The sequence below is a fragment of the Vanellus vanellus genome, assembly GCF_965231255.1.
Source record: "Vanellus vanellus genome assembly, chromosome: 18".
NCBI lineage: Eukaryota > Metazoa > Chordata > Aves > Charadriiformes > Charadriidae > Vanellus > Vanellus vanellus.
Genome location: NC_138923.1, coordinates 2,928,349 through 2,950,323, shown reverse-complemented (window position 1 = coordinate 2,950,323; position 21,975 = coordinate 2,928,349). Strand labels below are relative to the sequence as shown.

The following is a 21,975-nucleotide window of genomic DNA, read 5'->3' as shown; positions in this document are numbered from 1 at the left end:
AATAACGCAGTCAGAGGAAAAGGAGAGGAGAGGGAAAGAAGGGAGGGGAGGGGAGAGGGGAGAGGGGAGAGGGGAGAGGGGAGAGGGGAGAGGGGAGAGGGGAGAGGGGAGAGGGGAGAGGGGAGAGAGAGAAGAGAAGAGAAGAGAAGAGAAGAGAAGAGAAGAGAAGAGAAGAGAAGAGAAGAGAAGAGAAGAGAAGAGAAGAGAAGAGAAGAGAAGAGAAGAAGAGAAGAGAAGAGAAGAGAAGAGAAGAGAAGAGAAGAGAAGAGAAGAGAAGAGAAGAGAAGAGAAGAGAAGAGAAGAGGAGGTATGACTCCCTCAGCAGGGCAAGAAGCAGCTGCACCCCGGAGAATAAACGCGACAAACTTAGCCCCGGGTCCCTGGGGACGCTGCTGCCACCTCCTCCCTCCCCGGCACACTGCAAGCCATCGCCAGCTCTGCAGTTCACAGCAGTTTTGCCACGGCTTTTGGCCACAGACATTTTGGCCACGTCCCCATCCCTGGCGATGCCCTCCAGCATGACCCATCGCAGAGCCCGGGGGGCTCAGCACCTCTCCCCTGCCCCTCCTTCGCCCGGTGCCAGCACAGACCAGCGCACGGGCTGCGGCGGCTGCTTCACCAGCCGGGTGACGTGAACTCTTCCAGCGCTTTCATATCCAGGCACGTCAAGACAAGACCAGCTAGAAGAAAACCCATTCTTCAGCCTGAATGTCCTATTTTAGACTCGTAACAATTCAAACCTTCAAAGAGCCCCAGAAAGACGAGGGGCAGGACACACAAAAGGCTCCTGTCCCTAATGGCCGCTAACACGGGGCCCAGCAAACGCTTCTGGCATATAAATTCTCCTCTTATTAAAGCCAACAGAAAAGTGATGAGGATTTCGATGGGAAAAGATCAAGCTGCGCCAGCAGAGTGGCAGAGCGGGAGGGCAGGCGGGAAGGGATGCTCCCGTGCCGGGTAAAGACCTGACCGGCACAAGGCCCCTTTCTGCCTTCGTTGTGTCTTTTGCTGGGGACTGAGCCGCGGCCGCGAGCGCCGCTCCTCCGCACCACGCCGAGCAAGGGGGACGGCGGCCGAGCAGCCCGCGGGCTCTCGCGTGGGGATGAGCAGAATTCAACCCAATACGGATGGCGCCGACCGGTCGTTAAAAGAAAATCAGGCAGCGGAGTTTGGGGGTTGTGCAGTTTTAAAGAATTCACGTTCCTGTGCGATCTGGAGGGAGGAGGGGCGTCTTGGCTCTTGCTGGGGCCCACGATCCACCAGTACAGACAAGCACAGTCCATAACGAAGCACCATATCACCACCCAAGGCTAATCAGGGACTTCCCAGCCCACTTACTTTGTAGAACCCACCCCAACAGCAAGTGGGGCGCAGAACCCAGCCCCCAACATATCAGTGTCCTACGTTGGGGCACCGGGGTGTCTTACACCACCCAAGGGTGGTCTTCAGGCCAGGCTGTAGAGCACACACCAGTGCCTCAGCTGCCCACAAGGCTTCTGCCTCTGCAGCGCCGCGTGTGAATTCCCCCCTGCGGCTGAGAGTTAGGGCTCCTCAGCTGGAATGCAGCTACACCAAACGGCTCTGCTGGCTTTGGGGAACCCAGCCAGTGCTTCATGGCACCCTGGTTCCCCGACGCTCTCAAGGTCTCCGCGTAACCCAGCCGAGACGAGCCCCAGGATCTTGTGGCGGTGCATCATGTGGTACTGGACAGGGCCCTCCGACCCAAAGCTGCTCAAAGGCTGGACGCCCTATAACCGCCTCGGCAGGGCTCGCTCCCGCGCTGCAGGTGCCCCACACCTAACACAGAGCATCAAGAGACAGCAAAGCTTTTGCGAGGTTGCCCCTTGATCCCGAGTCCCTTTCCATTGCTCCCGGCTCCAGCCATGGCTCGGTACAGTTTCCCCTTCCTTGCGTACAGCTGTTTCTAAAGTTCCTGGGGTTTTACATTTCAATCTATATTTTTCACCAGTGTAAATTATAGAAGGAAAACGACGTCAGGCTGGACATCCACAAAGAGCCAGAAACAACATTTAAAAACTAATACGTTATCCAATTCCCCTCCCAATCTATGGTATAACAACATCGAACAAACCATAGAAACGTGCCCTCCCGGCAAGGCTGTGGCCCTGTAATGCTTTAATCGCTTGCGGGGAACCACACGCTTCACCGCAATGAAGTGCTGAACGCATTTTAAGAAATGAGTTCCAGCCCTGGCCCGTAGCAGCGAGAACGGCTGATGCTGGGTTAGGGATTTGTACAAGGCAATAAACTTGGCTTTAAAATACAGAGTGCCGAAGGAATCGGTAAATGGAGCGTTAACTTTGTACAAGCTTTCAGGGCTCTGCGTTTTTTAATATATGCAGAAGAAATAAAACAGGGGATGTCAAAGGGGCAACAGCGGTCGGACAAAGGATTGCAGTAGGGGCCACTGAAGTTGGTCGATCTATACCCAGCATCAAACTGCCACCTGTACCTCTTTTTCCCAGTCACAGGTTTCTGATGATAGCAGGCATTAGCTGCACAAAGCATCTAATCCTATATTTTAAAGCAAACCCACGGAAACGAACGCAGGCTTGACGCATTGCTTTTTGGTCCGATTCAGAGCCGTGACTTTCATCTCTTCCTGCTTCAAGTTTAATTGGGTCCCTGTCCCTGGTTTTCCATTCCTCTGTCCCAGTGGTGCAGGAAAGCGAACCGAGCCCTGAGAGCAGAGCGCTTTTCATGCAAGCGAGCCATCAGAAAGGCACCGCCACCTATTAACGCTCAGAGCCGGCCCCGTACGCCGGCCACGGGCGCGGATCAAGTACAACGGTTCTTTGTACTTCCACGTCTAAAGCTTTCCCAGCACCGCTGCGGAAGAAAACCCATCATTGCGCTTATTTGACAAACAAACCAAAAGACAAAGCATCAAATAAGTGCGATGCTCCCAGCTGCCAGCACTTCCCAACCAATGTTCTCTTGGCCATTCTCACCCTGCCCTCCCCGCTCCCCTCCTTCAAAGGACCGTGTTACAAATCAAGACAAAACAGATTAACGCTTAATTCCAAATATGAGACCCCCCTGTGAGAAGAAAGATAACCCCCTTGCTTTTAAACTAATGACTAAATCATCTCTTTGGGGATTAAGGGGATTTTATCACCAGGACGATAAATGGGTTTTAGTGAAGCTGTCTTGTAATGTTGTATAAATCATAATTAAGGAGAAGGAGGAAGCAAAGGGGTGGAAGGAGGGAACCACACCGGCACCTCCACTTTGGGAGAGGTCAGGACTGACTTACCAGGAAGGAGCAGAGGAAGATGAACGACACGAAGTAGAAATAGGCAAAATCGCTGCCGCATTCGTTTTTGGTGAGGCCGGAGAGCGGGTCGCAGGCTCTGTTGCTGAGGCAGGACAGCATGATCTCGTGCCAGGCTTCCCCCGTGGCGCTCCTGCGGACGGGGAGGGCAGAGGGTGACCTTGTCCAACCCCTCCCCGCTACGGACCCGCGGGGACCCCCCCCCCTCCTCCCTCGCGGCATTACTGCGCCCAATTAACTAAATTCAACGCAGGTTGAAGGTTGCGTCCAGGTGGAGAGGCTGTATTTATATTGGGAATCTGAACTGCTGATGTGAAAAAGAAAGGAGAAAGAACATCTCCCTCGATGGCAGGGGGTGAGAGAAAGCAAGCGGGCGCGGGGAGGGGGGGCCAAGCTGCTGCTTTGGTTTTGCGGAGAATAAAACCAGATTGCTTTGAACGCCTCAAGCGCAAATGTACGGAAACGGAGTTTGGATCGTTTCCTTTCTGTCCCAGCGCTGGCTGCAAGGCCAACCGAGCTGACGGGGGACAAAGCCAGGCTCCTCCACCCCAATCTCTCGTTTTCCCTGTCAGGTGGGTGTAGGAAGACCAGCTCGGTCTGGTTGGTCATAGTGGCTTGGGTCTGGTTGTCACGACAGTTTCCTTCTTCAGCATTTCCTTCCCCCCGCTCATTTCGGGTGTGAGAACTGGAGTAGCAGGAAGGTGTACTCCAAACAAACCCTAACTTCCCCCGCTATTATAAGGAGAAAAAGAACCAAAAGGCAAAACTTTGCGTTTCCAGAGGGTCCATCCTCGAAACAGACCACCACCTGCAATGCGCACGCATGGATGGGGAGCCGGGGGATCCCCGCGTTTGCTTTCATTGACTTCCTACGTGACACCTCAGGTTTTCCCCCCGTAATTTCTGCGCCACACTCAGAGGTGCTTTTAGGGCCGTCCCGCCAGCGCCACGACCAGCCCATCCCGCTGCGGGACTGGTCCCAGCCCTGCGGTTTGTACCCGGAGCATCACGAGCCTTCCTCTGGGTCTTCGAGAAAACTTGGGACTCCACGTAAACTCCGGGCTGCTCCGAATTATCCAGCAGCTCCTCCCCGGCCGCATCGAGCCCTGAAGCCCCGTTCCCTTGAGCAGACCCCCACTCCCCCATCGCCGTCCTGCTGCCTCTGCCCGCTCTGTCCCCAAGAGCTGTGGGCACCAGACCGAATAATTATCCTGTTTTATTAAAATTCAGAGGTTTGAGTCGAGGGATTATTCTGAGCTAGGGAGGGCTAATTTCATATCCGTCTGGTTTCACGGAAACTATGCGAAACCGAATCCCCGGCAAGATATCCAGTTACAAGCGCCGCATAATGGGCGGCCCCAAGCGCGGGGGCGGCTGACCGGCGCTCCCGGGGCCACAGCGGTCATTAACAGTCATTAACGGCTGCGCCTCCGCACCGCGCGCCGCACAGCCGGAGGAGCCACATCGTCCCCAAAGCCACCCCGATTTGGAGCGGGGGCCGGCACTGCATTTTTTGCTGGGTCTGAAAATGAAAATCTGTCATTTCATTGATTTTTTTTTGGGGGGTGGGGGGTGGTTTTTTTTTTTTTTTATTTTTTTTGCATTTGAAAATGCTTCATTTGCAGGCAGTGAACCCAGATGGAAACACTCTCACTCTGAAGCAGAGGTGACACTGACGTATGAAGTGTTAACATGTTGGTAGTGCAAAAATGACCATTTAAAGGAATTCTCACTTTTTCAAATAAAAAAACCCCAACGTATAAAACCAGTAAGCTTCGTGACAGGAACCACATGGATCAGTTAAACCGGGGGGGGAGTCTGTCTTATATTAAGCTTCTGCCTGAGCTGACGTGGGGTGTGACAGCGGTGGGTGTCACTTTGTGTGTTGAGTGGGATCTGTCACATTCGGAGCTGTGCCAGGCCAACCCTTCTCGCCGCGGAGGAGGCAGCAGGAACGGATGCTTCGCCCCAAATATCTCCCTGGGAGGCTGCCTAAGGCTGGCACAGGGGAAAACAAGGATTTACTTATTGTTCGCGTTCAAGTCTTATGGTATATTTTATACTCTGCTCACCTGAAGAGAAGCATCAGGGCTTGGAGGAAGGTACGGAAGTTATTGTGCCGATTAATGGAGGTTTCATCATCTAGCGCGATGTTTCCAAATACCTGCCAGGGAAAACAGAAGCGATTCAGGCCAAACGCATCCTCGCGTGGACGTTGCCAGTAAAGGTAGATCAAGTGGAGTTGGGAGAAAAGGCGGGAAAAGGATTTGTCCTGGTTCAGGGGATCTCAAAAGCTCGAATAATTTCTGTGCTAAAGAGGGAGATAAAAACGTGCCGTGGAGATCAAATGGGGAAAAAAAAAAATCAGTTTAACGCGCTTCGTCTTCACACGGATCCTTCCCAACGCCACAGCTCAGCTCCATCCCGGGCCACAAAAACTCTCTCGTTTCTTTTCAGACGGGAGCAGTGCCCGGGCTGCTCCCCGCTCTCCGGCTCCTGCCGTGCCCGTACCCGGGGGGAGGGACGTGTCCTGCCCGCGGGAGCCAGGGCTGCCCACCGCCCCCATCACAGATGCTGTGCTGACTGGTCCTCACCCCCCGCCGGTTCCCCTGCCCGCGGGAGCCCTCTGTACCCCCAGAAATATCTGTACGCCCAACACACGACCTGGCAATAAGGCTAGAAAAAGTGGTCTTGTTTTTGGTTTTTTTTTTTCCTTGCACTCCTAATTTACCGGACTTTGGCCTCAGCCCAACTCCGGCGTTGGTGCTGCTGCGCGGGCAATAAACCATTTGCACCCCGAACCAGCGGGACCAAACCGGGTCAGTATTGAAGCTACTATTTTACCTGCATGCCGATAATGGCGTAGATGAAGAAGAGCATTGCAATGAGGAGACACACATAAGGCAAAGCCTGCGGGAAAGGAGAAGGCGGTATTAACGATGGCAAACGCAGACATCGGCCGGCAGCATTGAATTCCTGGGCAGCGCTGGGGTTTTGCGGCATTTGTCCTTCAGATGAAGGAACTGGGAGGAGAATATGAACAATTCCGGCAGCCTTCAGAAGACAAACCCCTGGAGCCGGGTATTCATCGATCACAAAAGAGTCTGGGCTTTCTGAGGGCTCGCTATACACCCTCGCAAGCAGATAAGCATTAAGCACGGAAAACACAATAAGAAGCTCCGCGGCAAGCTCCGGTGCTCCGCGGCACTTTCTATGCATAATTGTACAAACATTAATTTTTAATGACCTCGCTGTAAATTTAGTATGAGAAAAAAAATATACATCCAAAACCCAAGTTCCTGCTCTGAAACAGGCACAGACTGTGCTCCCAGAAGGACAAAAAGATTGTGAGTTTCAGCAAGAAATCAGTGAAGGCTACAATGTCATTATGTCACCCAAGCTGAGAGTAACAGCTGCTTTCCACTCACACTAAACAAACAGGTAATCAATGTCTATTAATTAGTAATAGCTGAAAAAATGAGGAGTCTTGCCCTAGGGCCGGACCGTGTGATGCTCGGGACAGGAGAGCCCACCGGGAACCCATTAGGAAACATGGGGCAAAGGGCTGGCGTGGTTTCTGCCGGACACCTTTGCACTGGGGATAGGGACCGAGAGCTCAGCCATGGGGGACAGGTGGCCCAGGAGCTCCCGCACAGCCCGGGAACCTTTGGAAAGGGTCAGGATTATACTGGCAAAGGGCCTTGGCTGAGCCCCTCTCCCAAGAGCACACAGTCCAAGGACACTCTCCTGAGCGGGAACATGTTACGCTGCAGACCCCGCGTCTCAGCCTCTGGTAGAGGCTCTCCTGGCTGCAGGATTCCTCATGAGTTACAGGGTGAGAGCAGCAGCACCAGCACCTCCATCCACCCTCAGGGAAAACACCACCTAACAGATCTGAGGCACTGCAGCCCCCCAGGTCGCAGCCCCCCAGGTCACAGCCCCTTTCCATTACCTGCCCGATGGTTGGGTGAAAGCACAACACACAAGTTGGATGGGAGAGCACCCAGTTGCCCGTCTGGTGTCTCCCAAAGGGACGTACCGTGTAGTACAACACTCACTCCCACCCCTGGCTGCGGGACAACAGCTCGGACACCTCCACTTCTCCAGGTTGGTTGTAGAAAGAGGTAATCGCTACATCTCCATCTCCACCCCCAAAAGGGTTTTGCCTCTGTGGTCTAAAAGGTCCAATAGAAACCTCCCTCTCGACAGCTCCGGCGCAGAGCTATAGCCGTGTTCACACTCTGCTGAATCCACTTCTCCAGCCCGGTTCTCTGGCGGACGGCACGGGGCAGAGCCACTTGGCATCGCTCTCCGACCGCAGGACAGAAATGCCTTTCTTCTCTTGAAAAAATTTTTGGAGAAAGCACACTCCTCCCCACAGTTTTATCACCTAAAATAACCTCTCTGCATCGTTTTGACTCAGACACAAAGGCGTATTTGAAAATGCAGCTGAAGCAAAAAGAAAGAGAGGGGACCTGGGAGTCCGGGGGGACAACAGGATGCCCATGAGTCAGCGACGTGTTCTGGTGGCCAAGAGGGCCAATGGTCTCCTTGGGGGCATTAAAAAAAGTGTGGCCAGCAGGCCAAGGGGGGTCATCCTCCCCATCTGCTCTGTCCTGGGGAGGCCACATCTGGAGCACTGTGTCCAGTTCGGGGCTTCCCGGGTCAAGAAGGACAGGGATCTGCTGGAGAGAGTCCAGCGGAGGCTACGAAGGTGATGAGGGGACTGGAGCATCTCTGCTAAGGGAAGGCTGAGGGACTCGGGGCTGTGTAGTCTGGAGAAGAGAAGACTGAGGGGGGATCTCATCAATGCTGATCAATATCTAAAGGGCGGGTGGCAAGAGGATGGGGCCAGATTATTTCCAGTGGTGCCCAGTGACAGGACAAGAGCGAACGGGCACAAACGACCATAGGCAGTTCCATCTCAACCTGAGGAGGGACACAACCTGAGGAGGGACACAACAGCCGTGGAAACGGGCTACAAACCAGCTGAGAGCTGTTAAGAATAACCAGCTTTGGGGCACCTGGGCTCTTATGCAGATCTGGAACACAACCATCTTGAGGCTAAGCTCAGGTTAGGAACTAAGCTGCTGCAAGGCAGCTGTCTGAGGGTCACTCAGTTCAGAAGCGCCACATCCAGCTGCCGTGGCCGGTTGCCTCTGGGCCACAATGTGCCACGACATGCTGAGGCTTGCTGGGAGAGAAGGGCAGGGGAAAAGAAAACTGGGGAAAGCAAATACCTCGACTTTAGAATGAAAAAAATCATTTTTGTAATCCTCCCCATCATAAAAACACAGCCCTGCGTTATACAGCTTCACAGTTTACATTGCCAAAACGCAACGGTTTGGGGTTCCCTTCTATCAAAGTCTACCAAGACCGAAACCGGGTGAAAGCAATTTAACCTTGCGCTCGCTGCAGGCAAATCGCAGGCATTAAGGCACTTATTAGTCAGACTGCCCTTTCCTTATGCTAATACCCGAGTCACAAGATTTTGCCACAGGGATTCTGTGGCAGCTTTCAAGGGCAACTTGAGCTGCGCGCACTTTACTGCGAGTCTGCGTCAGGAGCCATCCCGCTTCCAGACCCGTCTCCCAAAACGCTCAGCACCTCCGGTGGGTCAGGGGACGTTCAGCGCAAATCACTTAGCAGTTCCGCAGAATTCCTGTAATCGCTTGGCAGAGGTGCGGCGAGGCCGTTCCCTCGGCAAGGGGAAGCTCCGTGATACTCAACGGACGATGCCACGGAGGTGCCAAGCGTTACCATCTCCCCGCGTCTCTTCCCCGCCTCCCACCCGCCCAACACTCACCTTAAAAGACTGCACAAACGTCCAGAGCAAGATGCGGATAGTGTAACCCTGGCGAAGGAGCTTGATAAGCCTGGCTGCCCTGAAGAGCCGCAGGAAGCTGAGGTTGATGAAGTTGTCCTGCGGAAAGTAAAGGTTTTGTGTCCTTCAGAAATTAACGCGATTAGAAACCACAGCCCGCAAAAAAGAAATTAAAATTACCAGCTTCACGATCTAAGCAGCAAATCGGCCACCAGAAAACCTTCCAAAAGAAACATTCGTCAGTGCAGATCACTCCACATGCAGCAAGTATGAGAAAATCCCTCTCCACAAGAGCCCTCCCCTCTGCTACTGGGTCAATGGTAGAAAAGGAAAAGGCCCTTTCACGCTGTCCGTGGAGGTCTCGTTTTCTTTGAGTAAGGCCGATTTTTTTCTCCCTCTGAAGACTCAGGGAGAGGTAATGGTGCCATAGTATCGTTTTGTAAAGAACGAGGTTGTTTTGAAGTCTTGGCCAGCTCGCTTTCTACAACGAATTGAACTTAAGCCAAGACAGTTGCAAGGGACTGCAGGTATAACCTCTACTGTCACAAAGGCAGGCATTGTCCACGAAGATTAAAACATCCTTGAAAGAATGAGGATGTTTTCTAACCTGGAGATTTTAAATGTTTATACGACAAGTGGCTGGACAGGCTTGTCAAGGAGACGGGGCACCAGCAAGGCTGTTTGGAAGACGGATCAATGGCAGTGAATCAATTGGGGAGGTTGGGCGTTCAGCAGCAGGAGGGTGCCTTAGGAACCTGCTGATTTATTTATTATTTTTTTAAAATTATTATTAAATGCGCCTTTGCAGGTGGATCAAAGAACAGCTGGAGACAGGTTCTGATTTCCATTTGGTCTGTGTGATTCTCCCCACCCCGCGCCCCATTTATTTTTTTTCTTTCCTTCAGGGAAAAGAGGTTTCTTGCCCCAATGAGCTAATCTAGAGAGGGTTCTTTCCAAAACAAAACATGCAAAAGCCAGATCCCTCTTGCCCTCCTATTTTAAGGAGATAAACAATATCCCCCCTTTCCGCACTGATTCCAATTCACTTATTTGCGAATCTCTGTTCACAGCCACTTATTTGACTGAGTTTGCTAAAGAGGGAAAGCATCCCGCTTTAAACTATCAAGCAGTGGAGTGGAAAATATTATCATAAGGAGCTCTCGTTAGTAAAGATGAGCAAAAATAGTCTTTCCCTTATATTATTGTTTTACCAGAAGACACCCGGTCGTATTGAACTGACCCACGGTTCTTGCTCATTTGGCTGCAGAGCTCACGCTGAATTTGAGGGGCTTGTTGGATCTATTCACTTATTTAAATGCCAGCTCAGTTTTGGGGCCATTAGCATCGCATTCCACCAATCCCATCAAAGAGTTCAAGAAATCAGTCTCAGGCATGCACTCGGTTTCTCTCACGTTAAAAACGCAAGCAGCTCAGAGTTAGGCACAGACCGTATATCAGACTCAATCCTCAAATAAAGAGAAAAGAGAAAAGCACGGGTATGTTCAATGAAAGAGCAGACAACACTGAGCTCATTCAAATCAGCAACAGAAAGCAGCTCCGGCAGGCAAAACGCAAGCACGGATTCCCCTGGGTTGGTCAAGGTCAGTAAAACAAGCACTAAGAAGTCAACGCTCGTAGCTCAGCATCAGCTTCTGGTTTATTTTTCGCACCGGTTTCGTTCCCTTCACAAAATATGGGCTGAACTCACCTCGCCGGGGAAGGGCTATATAGGACCCGGGGGGAGTGACGGACTGCGGCTGGATAACCGGGTGCCGTCAGACGTCCGCTCCTTATGTGACCCATTCCCAAGTTTAAGGGTTAAAAAATTCAGGTTTCACCTAAGAGGTTAAACCTTAACAAAGGCTTATCCCAGCGCCCATTTTAATCACGGAAAGTTTCCCTACCGCTGGGAACTGGCTCGGCCCTTAGGTTCACGGCGCTCGGGCATCAGGCCAGCAAGTCTGACAAATTATCATCTTCCGAGCAACGCTCAAGCCAGATCTTTCCTGGGCGCAAGCCTAACGCTCCTCCAAGGAGCGCGGGCACAGGCAGCGTCTGCAGGACCCATCTCTCTGCGTATGAACCTGCCTTTTCCCCCCTTAGTGCAGCTTTAACAGCAAGAACGTTGCTTTGCTTCGCTATAATCTCATGCTCAGAGCTGACACGATGCTTAACATCTGCTCGGGTCGGGGCTGACCGCATGGTCACGCTCAGCACGGGCTGTCCCTGTGCTACACGGGGCTTTAGACAGGACCCTCTGTACACGTGAGATACGGAACAGGGGGCTCAAAACTGTGCAGTTATGTCTATAACCCCCCACTCCCTGGGATTTGGAGGGACAAACAGTCCAAAACCTTTTTTTGGTTGTTTTTTGTTTTGTTTTGTTTTCCAGCCCCAAACCCTCCCCTGTTTGACCCCTGCGCTGCCGTTTCCTAAAGCGCAGCGAAAACCGCAGCTCGGCGGCGAATCGTTCGCAACCCAGGAAAATCCACTGTCACCGACACCGGCAGACCGTGCGAAGGACCGTTCTCTGCGCCGTTCGTAGGGAGGCAAAATTACACACGCTCGTGACGGACGGAAGGGCTCCGCGTGTGTAACCCTCGGCACACCGCGGAGAAAACCCGTCCTTCGACACCTCAACTCTCCAGGCAGGTATTAGAATCGCATGCAGTTAAAGGGGAAACTCCACATTGCAATATTTCTTGTGTATAACAGCGTTTTGCATCAGTTCTCCTCCCACTTAGCCCCCTCTGTAATGTGTGACACGCACACAATCATCGTCTGCGTTATCAAAGTCTTTCTTTCTGGGTTTTTGTTTGCTCTTCTGTTGCACAGATGCTGAAGGCTGACCGGTGCTGACAAGAGGCACCATGGCTTTATGGTTTTATAAACCTGAGGAATAGCAAATTATGTTTGAAAAACTTTTCCAGGCCCCGGGCAACTGCCACCGCTCCCCACGATGGGAGCGTGTCCGAAGCTTGGCCGGGCGATGCCATCCCTGGAGCAAACTGCAAAGCAGGAGGGAAACAGGGAGAAAAGACTTCAGGGATGAGGAACTGGCCTTGGCTGCTGTCCTGCCATAGGCAGTCTGCTCTTTTACCCTTTCTTAGAGTGTTTTCCATCCTGAAAAGCAGAAAAACCATGAAAAATAAGGCCTACTGCCATTGCCCAGGTCTGTTCCTCCAGCATCTTCAGCGGCAGAGTGGTTTCCTCCCCAGCACAGGAGCTGTGCCTGCTGTCCACAGGGACGCAGAAGGAGCTCAGTAGATTTAGTGGTTTGGGTTTTTAAACCTGCAACGGGAATATGAGGTTTTTACGTCGTGGCCGGACGTGCCCTGCGGGGTTGAGTGGAGGAGGCCACGTTACGCTGCCACAAAGCAATAAACTCAGCAGAAGTTCGGCAGCTCGTCCCTGCTTCTTCCTGCAGCCCAGCTGCCGAACACAAGCCCCCGAACTTGAAACTTCAGACTTCTGTCCTCAAAATGAGAGGCTCAGCCAAGAGCCGCGGGAAGAGGAGTCAGCCCAAGCCAAGAATGGGGTCACTGAGGAAGCTTTGGCGGTTGTCTTCATCTGGCATCACCAAGAATTAACCTGTTCTGCTAAGGAACTGCTGTAGGGGAAGTGGTTGTGTTCCCGTTGCAACGTCCGCGGCGCTGCCAGCACTGAAGAAGAGCTACTGAGTCTTCCACAGGGTCTTGGCTTCCTTTGAAGCTTGAGGAAAACCCTTGTTGATTTTAAGAGGCTGAAGATTTTTGCCACGCTTATCTGTGTCTTGGGGACTCTGCCACTACGGGCATATCATATCCCGTCCTTTCATCCTCAGCCAGGAGCACTGGAAAAGGATTTTATAAGCGTGTGGTGCCCAGATCTCTCCTTGTTCCCTCCTACCTTTCAACTTTGGTGCTTCTGCTGCAGTCACCATAGGCTCCCATCATCCGCAATGGAAGGAGGAAGGCATCTCCAGAGGGCAACTTGGTGCTCCAAAGACCTAACTTGGACGCCGAGTGATGGAAGCAGCCTGGACCTGCACATCTGCCCACAGAGACTGCAGTCCTAACAAACTGCAGGATGAGGATTTAAATCTTTAACCTACGACACGGACGGCACAAGGCCAAAAATTCATCCGAACGAAGATAAGCTGATTTTTCCAGTATATTTTCCTGTGCAGAGCTGATGCCAGAGCACTTCTCTCCGCTGCCCGCGCCAGGGGTGAATTGTCCGGAGATGTCCTCACAGTTCCCACACATCTGTACCGCTGCCAGCCAGCGCAGCACAGGCGGGACTCCCTTCTCGGATTGCACTCGGCGACATTTGAACTTAAATACTGTCATTTTGTCCTTTGCTCGTTCCTAGCAGAAAATTCCTTCCCGTGATCCTCCACGACGCAGCGAGCTTATCTGCAGGCTGTCATGAAGGTTCACGCTGATTAGTTTCTTAACAGCAACTGTGCAACAGAAAGTCCAGATGTTAACTCGGATGTAAGAGCTGTTGCCAGGCGGCCAAGCGAGTATTTTTTGATAAGCTTATGGTCTCATTTCTGTTATTAACCATAGCCAAGAGAATTGAGAATGGCAGAATATATGTATTTTTTAGATTGTTTTTTCTTTATTCATCCTCTTTTGCTTAATTTATGATTTTCAAAGACAGAGGCCGGTATTACCAAAGGCACCTTTGGAATCAGGCACTGAATTCCCCGCGGGATCTGATTCCCAGTGCTTTACAGCCCTGTTCATAAGACGGTTTGTGCATTTTACTTGAGATGTTTGCTTTTGCATCCAGGGACCCTGCGTCCACTGGGGTGGCAAAATGCTTCTATATGCTGGTATCACAAAGAGCCTTCAAAGTTGACTAAAAATCGCTCTTTCCTCCGACTTCTCGTTTGATTTGAGGGAAGCGAGTCTGTAATAACTTCAATAATTATTCTTTTTGCCTTACAATAGGGCATAAACCACGGGCTTAAAACAGCTGTAAGGCAATGCTCTTCAAGGTACTGCTTCCCTTTGAGAGTGCTCAACACGTCTCATCGTAAAAGAAAAAAAAAAAAACAGCAAACACCTGATTTCTGAGAACTGAATTTGGTACCACCACTTACAAAGCGAAGGCTTTCCCAGCCAGCCAATCTCCTCTACTCCAAGCCATCCAGAAGCATCCTTCCCTCCCCTTCTCTGTCAATTTTCCACCAAAATAAAGCAAGTGGCAGTCTCCCCTTTATCATTGTCGGGTGTAACGAACAGCGGAGGACGGGCTATTGGTAACCGCGTCTGCCTCACGTCACCAATTAGCCAAGGGGGAGGAGGTGCAGAACAGAAGCCAGTTTTGAGGCACGCTGCAGTGAGGCTTTTTCACCAGTGCAATCGGAAATCTCATCAAAACGAATTAAATTAAAGAAAAACGAGAGAAAATAAAAGCAGAGATTTTAAATAATTGTTTAAATTCAATGAAACCAACCGTGTCCTATATGTGATGTTGTCATGGATGGATATTGGCAAGATTATTTACAAATTTTTTTTTTTTTTTGAGCAGCAGGTGCACAACATACAGACGGAGACATGGTTTTCGCATTGTATGTTGATTGGATGGCGTGATTCAGCAGGTAGATAAGGAAAATAAAGAACAAAACAGGAAACAAAAGAGAAAATGAGTAATCAGGACAAGCAAAAAAGGAAACTCTGAAAATTTCACTGGAAAAAAACTGTTGGGCTTTTGGGGGTGTTATTTTATGGTAATTATATAAATAAAAAATGCTTCAAACCAAAACAGATTCTGAGATCCTAAAGGTAACACAGACAGTGCAGTAGTTATTTGCATTTCAGTTTGTAATGCAAATTGGGAGACGATTCACAAACACTTCTCAGTATGTTTTTTATATTTCCAGGCAGAGCGATAGATGTCAGTTTGCCATACACCCATTCGGCCTCCTGAGGCCACCTGTGTCCGCAAGGACACCTTCTCCTTAATGCCACCTATTGTGCTATTTTGCTCCCGTTACTGGGAGGGTAAAAAACTGACATACGTGTTTTTGCCTAAGGAAATAAAAAAAAAATAATATATATATATTTTCCACTGCATTCACAAAGTAAATTACGTATGACATGACTACAAAATCAAAATAAAGCAATTAATCAACACATTTCTTTTCCTTTTTATCTTTACTTTTCAGTGGGTTAAAAGTACGGATGCGGCCAGGCTGGTGGAAACACAGTCTCTCAAGACGGGACCGCCCAGGGCGAGCCGGTTTATTTACCTCGGAGAACACTTAGAGCTGGAAAACACAGTCACGGAGCAAAGCGGTGCCCCTGCAACTATTTGCCAGCCTCATCTCAAAGCCATCCCCGGAAAGCATCCCCCTCCCCGCAAGGAGCCGGAGGGCTTCACGGGTGGCTGTTACGGGGACAGATGCGGACTGACAGTCGAGTTCGTGTGGTGGCTTCTAAGCCCCACAAACCCTCCTGGCTGAAGGATTAATTAATAATAGGGCTGAACGCATACTAATGGGGCTGAAGGCCCAGGGAGGGACTAAGAGGAGCTGCCACCCCACCATCCCCGCGGCCGCCCATCCGCCCGGAGCTGAGGAGGGCGAGCGGAGAAGAGAGCATCCTCCGTTGGGGACACGGCGCTGAGCGGGGAGGAGTAAAGAGCCGTTCTCCTCCCGGCGTGTCCTCCGCTCCGTAAGAGGGTGCAGAGGGTGCTGCACCCCCCGTCACGCACCCAGCCGGGAGGCTGCAGCGGGGCTAAGCACCAGCTGGGGGGTTTTGTGCGGAGCCGATGTCCATCCCGGTCCTTAGCTACTACTCTCCCCTACCTGGAAAAGTAAAGGGTGGAAAAGGGTTGGGCAGAGGCAGTGGGATTAAAGACTCGAGGGCGTAACGCCCCATCTGTGCTCTGCCATGAGGCACCCACCGCTCCTCGCCGGGGTCACTGCTCCTCGCAAACACCCTCGCTGGCACTGCATCCGCTCTTTCAGCCCTTTTCTACATTTTTTTTTTTTTTTTCAATTGGTTCTAAACTCTTGAAGCATTTAAGTGATTTTAGGTGCAACTCCAGTTGAACAAAAGAGTCGGTTATATATTACAAAGATGGTTTAAAGTGTAACTCTTCCAGGTGATACGTGCTCCGCGCCACTTGCCGGGCAGCGAAACAGTCCTGGTGGTTCCCAGGCAGCCTTGGCGCACTTTTGGGTTTCCCCATATCGCGACCTATCGCGGAGCCAACAAAACGGGGCCGGAGCAGAGTGCTGGATCCTCCTGCTCGTTTTCCACCCTCCGTGCCACAGCCCGTCTGTAGGACCGGGAGCGGAGGACGGTTCGCAGTGGCAGTGGAGGTCCCGGTCCCGGTACCAGACTATCTCCACCACGGGCCACTGGATGAAGCAAATGAACTGCTCCGGGAAAGACATCGTGAAAGCTGCCGTTATTTGCTGCCGTCAATGATTCTGTTGTAAGTGTAATCTTTGGGGCATCATTGCAAACTCCTCCTTGGGTGATTAAACAGTGATTCTGAGATTTGGGCATCAGCATCACCTTTAAGCAAACCAAGCTCCTGGCGCCTCTCCAGTAAGCTGCGCGCGATGCCTTTGACCTCTCGGCCCCGTCTGAGGCTGAGAGATGGACGTGTGCGGCTCAGGGCAGCACACGCCGGTGGCCACAGGAGCCGTTCGGTGCGGATGAATGTGCTGCCGTGGGTCGGGGAGGGCTGGAGAGACATCAGAGAGGAGTCATATGAAGGGAGTCCAGCAAGAAGGTGGGGGGGACCTCTGGGCACTCTGTCTGCATGTGGAAAGGAGATGATGGCTACGCAGAAACGCCACAGAAGGGGAAGGCTGAGAGAGAGCAGAGCTCAACCATGTCTACGGACTGAGACAGAGGACCAAGAGGTCAGGGGTTGGAGTGGCACTGGGGCCATATGGCTGTTATATTAAAGACATGTTTGTGAGCAGCTGTGTGTTGGACACAGTGCCAGGGCAAGCTGTTGAACTACCTTAGAAAGTCCTCTCTAAGGCTTGACTTAGATCTAGTTACTCATAAACCCAAAGCCTCTCCATTACCACCTGGGAGGACAAGGAGAAGGCATATAAGTGCTTGGGAGCTTAACCCTCTCGGAGTTTACCAACTGTTTTTAGAGGTAATTCACGGAATCACAGAGTTTCAGAGTTGGAAGGGACCTCTAGAGATCATCTAGTCCCACTCCCCTGCCGAAGCAGGATTGCCCGGAGCACATCCCTCAGGACTGCATCCAGGCGGGGCTTGAAAATCTCCAGCAAAGGGGACTCCACCCCCTCCCTGGGCAGCCTGTGCCGGTGCTCTGTCACCCGAACCGTAAAGAAGTGTTTCCGTATATTGGAATGGAACTTCCTATGTTTTAACTTGTACCCGTTGCCCCTCGTCCTGTCACTGGGAACCACTGGAAAGAGCCTGGCTCCATCCTCCTTCAGCCCACCCTTCATAGGCATCCCCAAATTGCTGCTATTTTGATACTGGAAACCAGAGGAATTCCTGCGGAGCGGAAGGGTGATGCCGTCAGTCCCAGCACCTTTGAGGACACTGCGTCTGCCTGCGACTCACACGGGGGCATTTGGGAGCACGTTTGCTCTCCAGCCCAAAGACCAGGAGAGGGCTGGGGAACCTCTGCCTCCGCACTAACCCTCCGACCCCGAAGAGCGCTCAGGGATGGCCGCTGCTTCCAAAAACCTGGGGACACGCACATACAGCTCCAGCCCTGCTGTGGCTTCGCCTTAAATTCAGTGACGTATTGCAGCCCAACCTGATCGGTCCGTAGCCAATTCCCCAGGTGCCGGACACCCTCGCTGAGGCTGGGCCACCCCCGAGGGAGCTGGAGGGGCAGCCCCTTAACCCAGCAGGGACCACCGCCTGCCCAGCAGGGAATGGGCAACACCGATGGCTGCTCTCTGCCTGCAAAATAGCTGTACAAAGGAGGATTTTAATAAGAGGCGTGTGGGCTTGGCGTTGTGAAGGAGACACCTTCCTGTAGGAGAAGGTACCAACCTCGGAGAGACCACAGGGTCCCTTATGCCATGCGAGGTGTCTGTGCCGCTTCCTCCCGGTAAAAGGGGCCAAAGGAGGGGTGGAAGAGAAGCGTCAGTCTCTGTTTGTGGCTGACTCGCAAACGCTTTCATGAATTTTCCAACCAAGGGAAAGGTTTGGGCGTCTGAGTCTGGCGAGAAAGGGTGTCCCACGACAGAGGGAGCGGAGGCAAGCAGCCGGTACCTGCCCCCGGCGCAGTAACGCTCCTGAGCTCCCAGAGAAGCGGCGATCAGACCATGTGTTTGATCTCTGTAACTCTACCCTGGCCGCACGCCATGCACTGAAAACAAAAGGTGATCTAAAGTCTACAAGACAGGATTCACCAACTGTTAAACGGACATCATTCCTGCGGGGAGTAAAACTTTGGGGGTTTATGTGTGGGTTTTTTCTACCAAGGAGTTTAGGTCATAATGCATTTTGTTAGAAACAATAATACGGTCTTCACCACCAGCTGAACGTCCTGTAAAGAAGCCTGGGGAGCATAGTTCTTAGCACACACAAACCAGATCTATAAGCAAATCCCGGGGACTGAGAAAAAAAAAAAATTATGATAAAATTCAGATTCATCACATACAAATACAACATCATCAGCTGAAACATGCATTGGGAGAGGAGGGGAGCAATTTGTAAATTGGATAATATCAGGCTGTCAAAGCTTGAGTCAGACGTTTGCTGCCCTTATGGAAAAATCCTCTAGAATTTAAAGGCAAGCTTGTACACTTCTTGTAATCTACAGGACTCGTTAGCAGGGAGAGAGCAGGCATTGTAAAGCTGATTGTTTGTTTTAATAACTGCCCTGCAAAGCTTTTGCGCAGGTAACAGAAATGCACCGTGTTCCCCCAAGCCAGACTGTGCGGGATGGTGAGTTTCTGGCTGGTTTTTGGTTCCCATCGCCTCTCCCCTTCTCACCCCTCTTATCGCCTTCACTCTGCCCCGTCACCACGACTGGGTAGGAGCCCCCCGGGACAGACGCGTGTGTTGCGCCCTGCACCTCACCCGTCTTCACCAGAATCCTTTTGCTCTTTTCCCCCTATTAAATTCAACAGGATTTTTCCATTAATAGGCAAAACCGGCTCGGGGTTAGAGTTGTTTTCTGAACGGGAAAGAGAGATCGTTCCCTGGCAGAGGCACTAGCACCGTCGTTCTCATCACAGCTTTTTTTTTGGGGGTGAAAGTCTTTGGGGCAGACAGCCGCGCTCATCTCCATGGAAAGAGCAGAGCTAATGGCAATGGGCTGCCGGGTCACCTGAGGACACCATCAGATGATGAGTCCCAGAGGCAGCTCTAGGGAACGAGGCTGGTAGGGAGAAGGTGCAATGTCTTGACAGGGTACAGCTTTGTCGGTAAATGAAGCAAATTGAGCAAACTGTACTTACCGCAATCTCTGTTACTAAAATATCAGTAATACTTCCCAACACTGTTACAAAATCAAAGACATTCCAGGCATCTCGGAAATAATTCTGCCAAACGAAAACACAAGGGGGATAGAGGGATCCATGGGTTATTGTCTCTCTTTTTTTTTTTGCAACACAGGCTTTTTTTTTTTCATTTGTTTGTGTTTTTTAAATGCGCGCCATGAAATACAAGCATTTCACGTAGAGGGGAAACAGTTGCAAGTATAATGAGGAAGGCACGTACCAGCACACCAAAGGCAATGATCTTCAGCACACATTCCATTGAAAACATGGATGTAAACACAATATTCAGGCATTTCAACATTTCTTCATATGCTTCTGGAGCATCATAGAACTAAACCGGGACGGAAGAAAGGCTGTTACTGGAAGATCGCTTACAGAATAAAACCTTCCCAGCTGACTTGCCTGACTCTTGCTCATTTTAGTGCCGGGTTTAAGCCAGACTTGGGGTTACAATCTGGTTATTCACGCCACTCCAGAAGCACACCATTGTCTACACGCTGTCTCAGTGGGGTAGCTGGGGATACGCCCAGGGTGGGGAGACTGCTCCCTCTAAGCAGAGCGTGGACCAGGAGGGTGGAAGGGCATTTTCCAAACCAGAGAACAAGGGCAGAACTGCGCTTCGTCCCAGCAGACCCTAAGAATATGGTGACCCCTTGACTGTGAAGATACTCTAAGCTTAGGCAAGGGGTAGGAGGGGACATCATCCACAATACCCAGCCATCCACATCTCCTCCATTTAGGCACCGTGGATCACATCCCAGAAGCTTGACGCTGCTGCGAATCGGAATGATTTCCCTGGGATGGCTGGATGTTGAGCATCCCCAGGAAGCGACCCTGCTGTGCAGCAGGAAGCCCGGGCTGAGCCGGCAGCTCCGGACCCGCAGAGCCCAGTTCCCATCCCACGGGCCATACGCTGAAGGGGCTACGAGGCAAACCAGTGCTGCGCAGGGGAATCCCACTGGCGGGATCTCATCGCAACTATACCAGTTCCCTTTGGGGACCGAAGGAATCCCACAAGGCCTCTAAAAACAACATCAGGCAGTTGAGAAGTGGCGATTGCTCCTGCCGATTCCCCTTTCCCCCCCCTCCCCCCCCGGCTCTCAGGTTGAGAGTACAAAGCCTCTCCAGCAAACACCGCGTTCACGAGCCCAAAATTGCAAAGATTCAGTAACAGCCCACTAACCTTCATCATTAGGACAATGGTATTGAGTGCAATCATGACCATGATAAAATACTCAAAGGGAGGGGACACCACGAATTTCCACATCTTGTACTGAAAAGACTGCTTGTTCTGAGGCATGTAGCGGGTCAGTGGCTTGGCACTTATGGCGAAGTCTATGCAGGCCCTCTACAAAACAAAAACGGGATGAAAAGAATACAAGAAAAAGGGCTGGCAGCCTCTGTCCCTCGGGATATTTTTGGGAGAGCGAGCGGAGCATTTAGTGGAGGACGGTATTTCTGTTTCTCCCACACGACGCGAGCACTGACCACCCCTGTAAAATCCATCCCAGGACCCCCAAATTATAATCGCTTTTGAACACTCGCTAAAATATTAAACCCCCCAACACTCCGACAGCCCTCTGCAATCCGAGGAGACAGCTTTCCATCCCAGCCCCGCTGCCGGTAGGTCCCAATGCCTTCCCTAAGCGGGAAGGGAGTTATAGATCCACAGGCTCACTTCAGAAAACACTCTGCCAACTCCTCCTGGTATGTAATTGTAGAAACCGGAGGATTGGTAAAGATGCTATCTGTGTTTAAAAAAAAAAAGTATTGTGAAACGCAGGTGTGTTCTCACACACAGCGAAACCTGTCCAGCTAATAACGCTTCATAAAACACCAACCGAACTCGATCAATAAATTATCCAACAAATATTACTGGGTGAACTCTGAAAGACCCCCTTAGTTAGCTATTTCTGTTCACGTTATTACGAGTATAAAACTGTGCTAAAAACTGATTTCTACTCGTAAGAAGTTTTGATTCTGAAGCATTTTCTCATCTTGGATTAAATTAGTGCAAAAATATTTTCTGCTCAGTTGAAAAATAGCGTGGGTAAAACATCTCTAAATATTCTGCTTTATTTTGGACTTTTTGTTCATATAGACAAACAACGCACTAATTAATAATTGATTAAAAAGTCATCTCTTTTCATCAGAAATCAGGTTCCAGTTTCAAAGTAAACGAAAAGAGATGGTTCTTCTCACAAGAGGTCACTGAGGCTGTGGGACCCCGGATGAAGGGTATTGCAGATGCTAAAAATCTGCATGGGTTCGGGAGGAAACTGGATACATTCAAGGAAGAAAGATACACAGATGCTGCTAACTAAAGGCAAAAAACCACGACCAACTCGGGAGGTTCCTGAGCTGCAAACGATGGCATTTGCTGGGGCGTTAAAGAAA

General features: G+C 51.1%; 1 protein-coding gene across 1 annotated transcript in view; it reads right to left on the bottom strand.

The window, feature by feature from the left end:
- CACNA1B (calcium voltage-gated channel subunit alpha1 B) overlaps positions 1-21,975 on the bottom strand; it is a gene marked incomplete at both ends in the record, with an annotated part of 308,104 nt that overhangs the window by 32,270 nt on the left and 253,859 nt on the right. Inside the window, 7 exons of the mRNA XM_082492464.1 lie at positions 3,278-3,428; positions 5,368-5,459; positions 6,140-6,205; positions 9,102-9,218; positions 19,537-19,620; positions 19,799-19,909; positions 20,762-20,926. Coding sequence (XP_082348590.1) covers positions 3,278-3,428; positions 5,368-5,459; positions 6,140-6,205; positions 9,102-9,218; positions 19,537-19,620; positions 19,799-19,909; positions 20,762-20,926 — 786 coding nt within the window. The remainder of the gene's footprint in view (positions 1-3,277; positions 3,429-5,367; positions 5,460-6,139; positions 6,206-9,101; positions 9,219-19,536; positions 19,621-19,798; positions 19,910-20,761; positions 20,927-21,975) is intronic.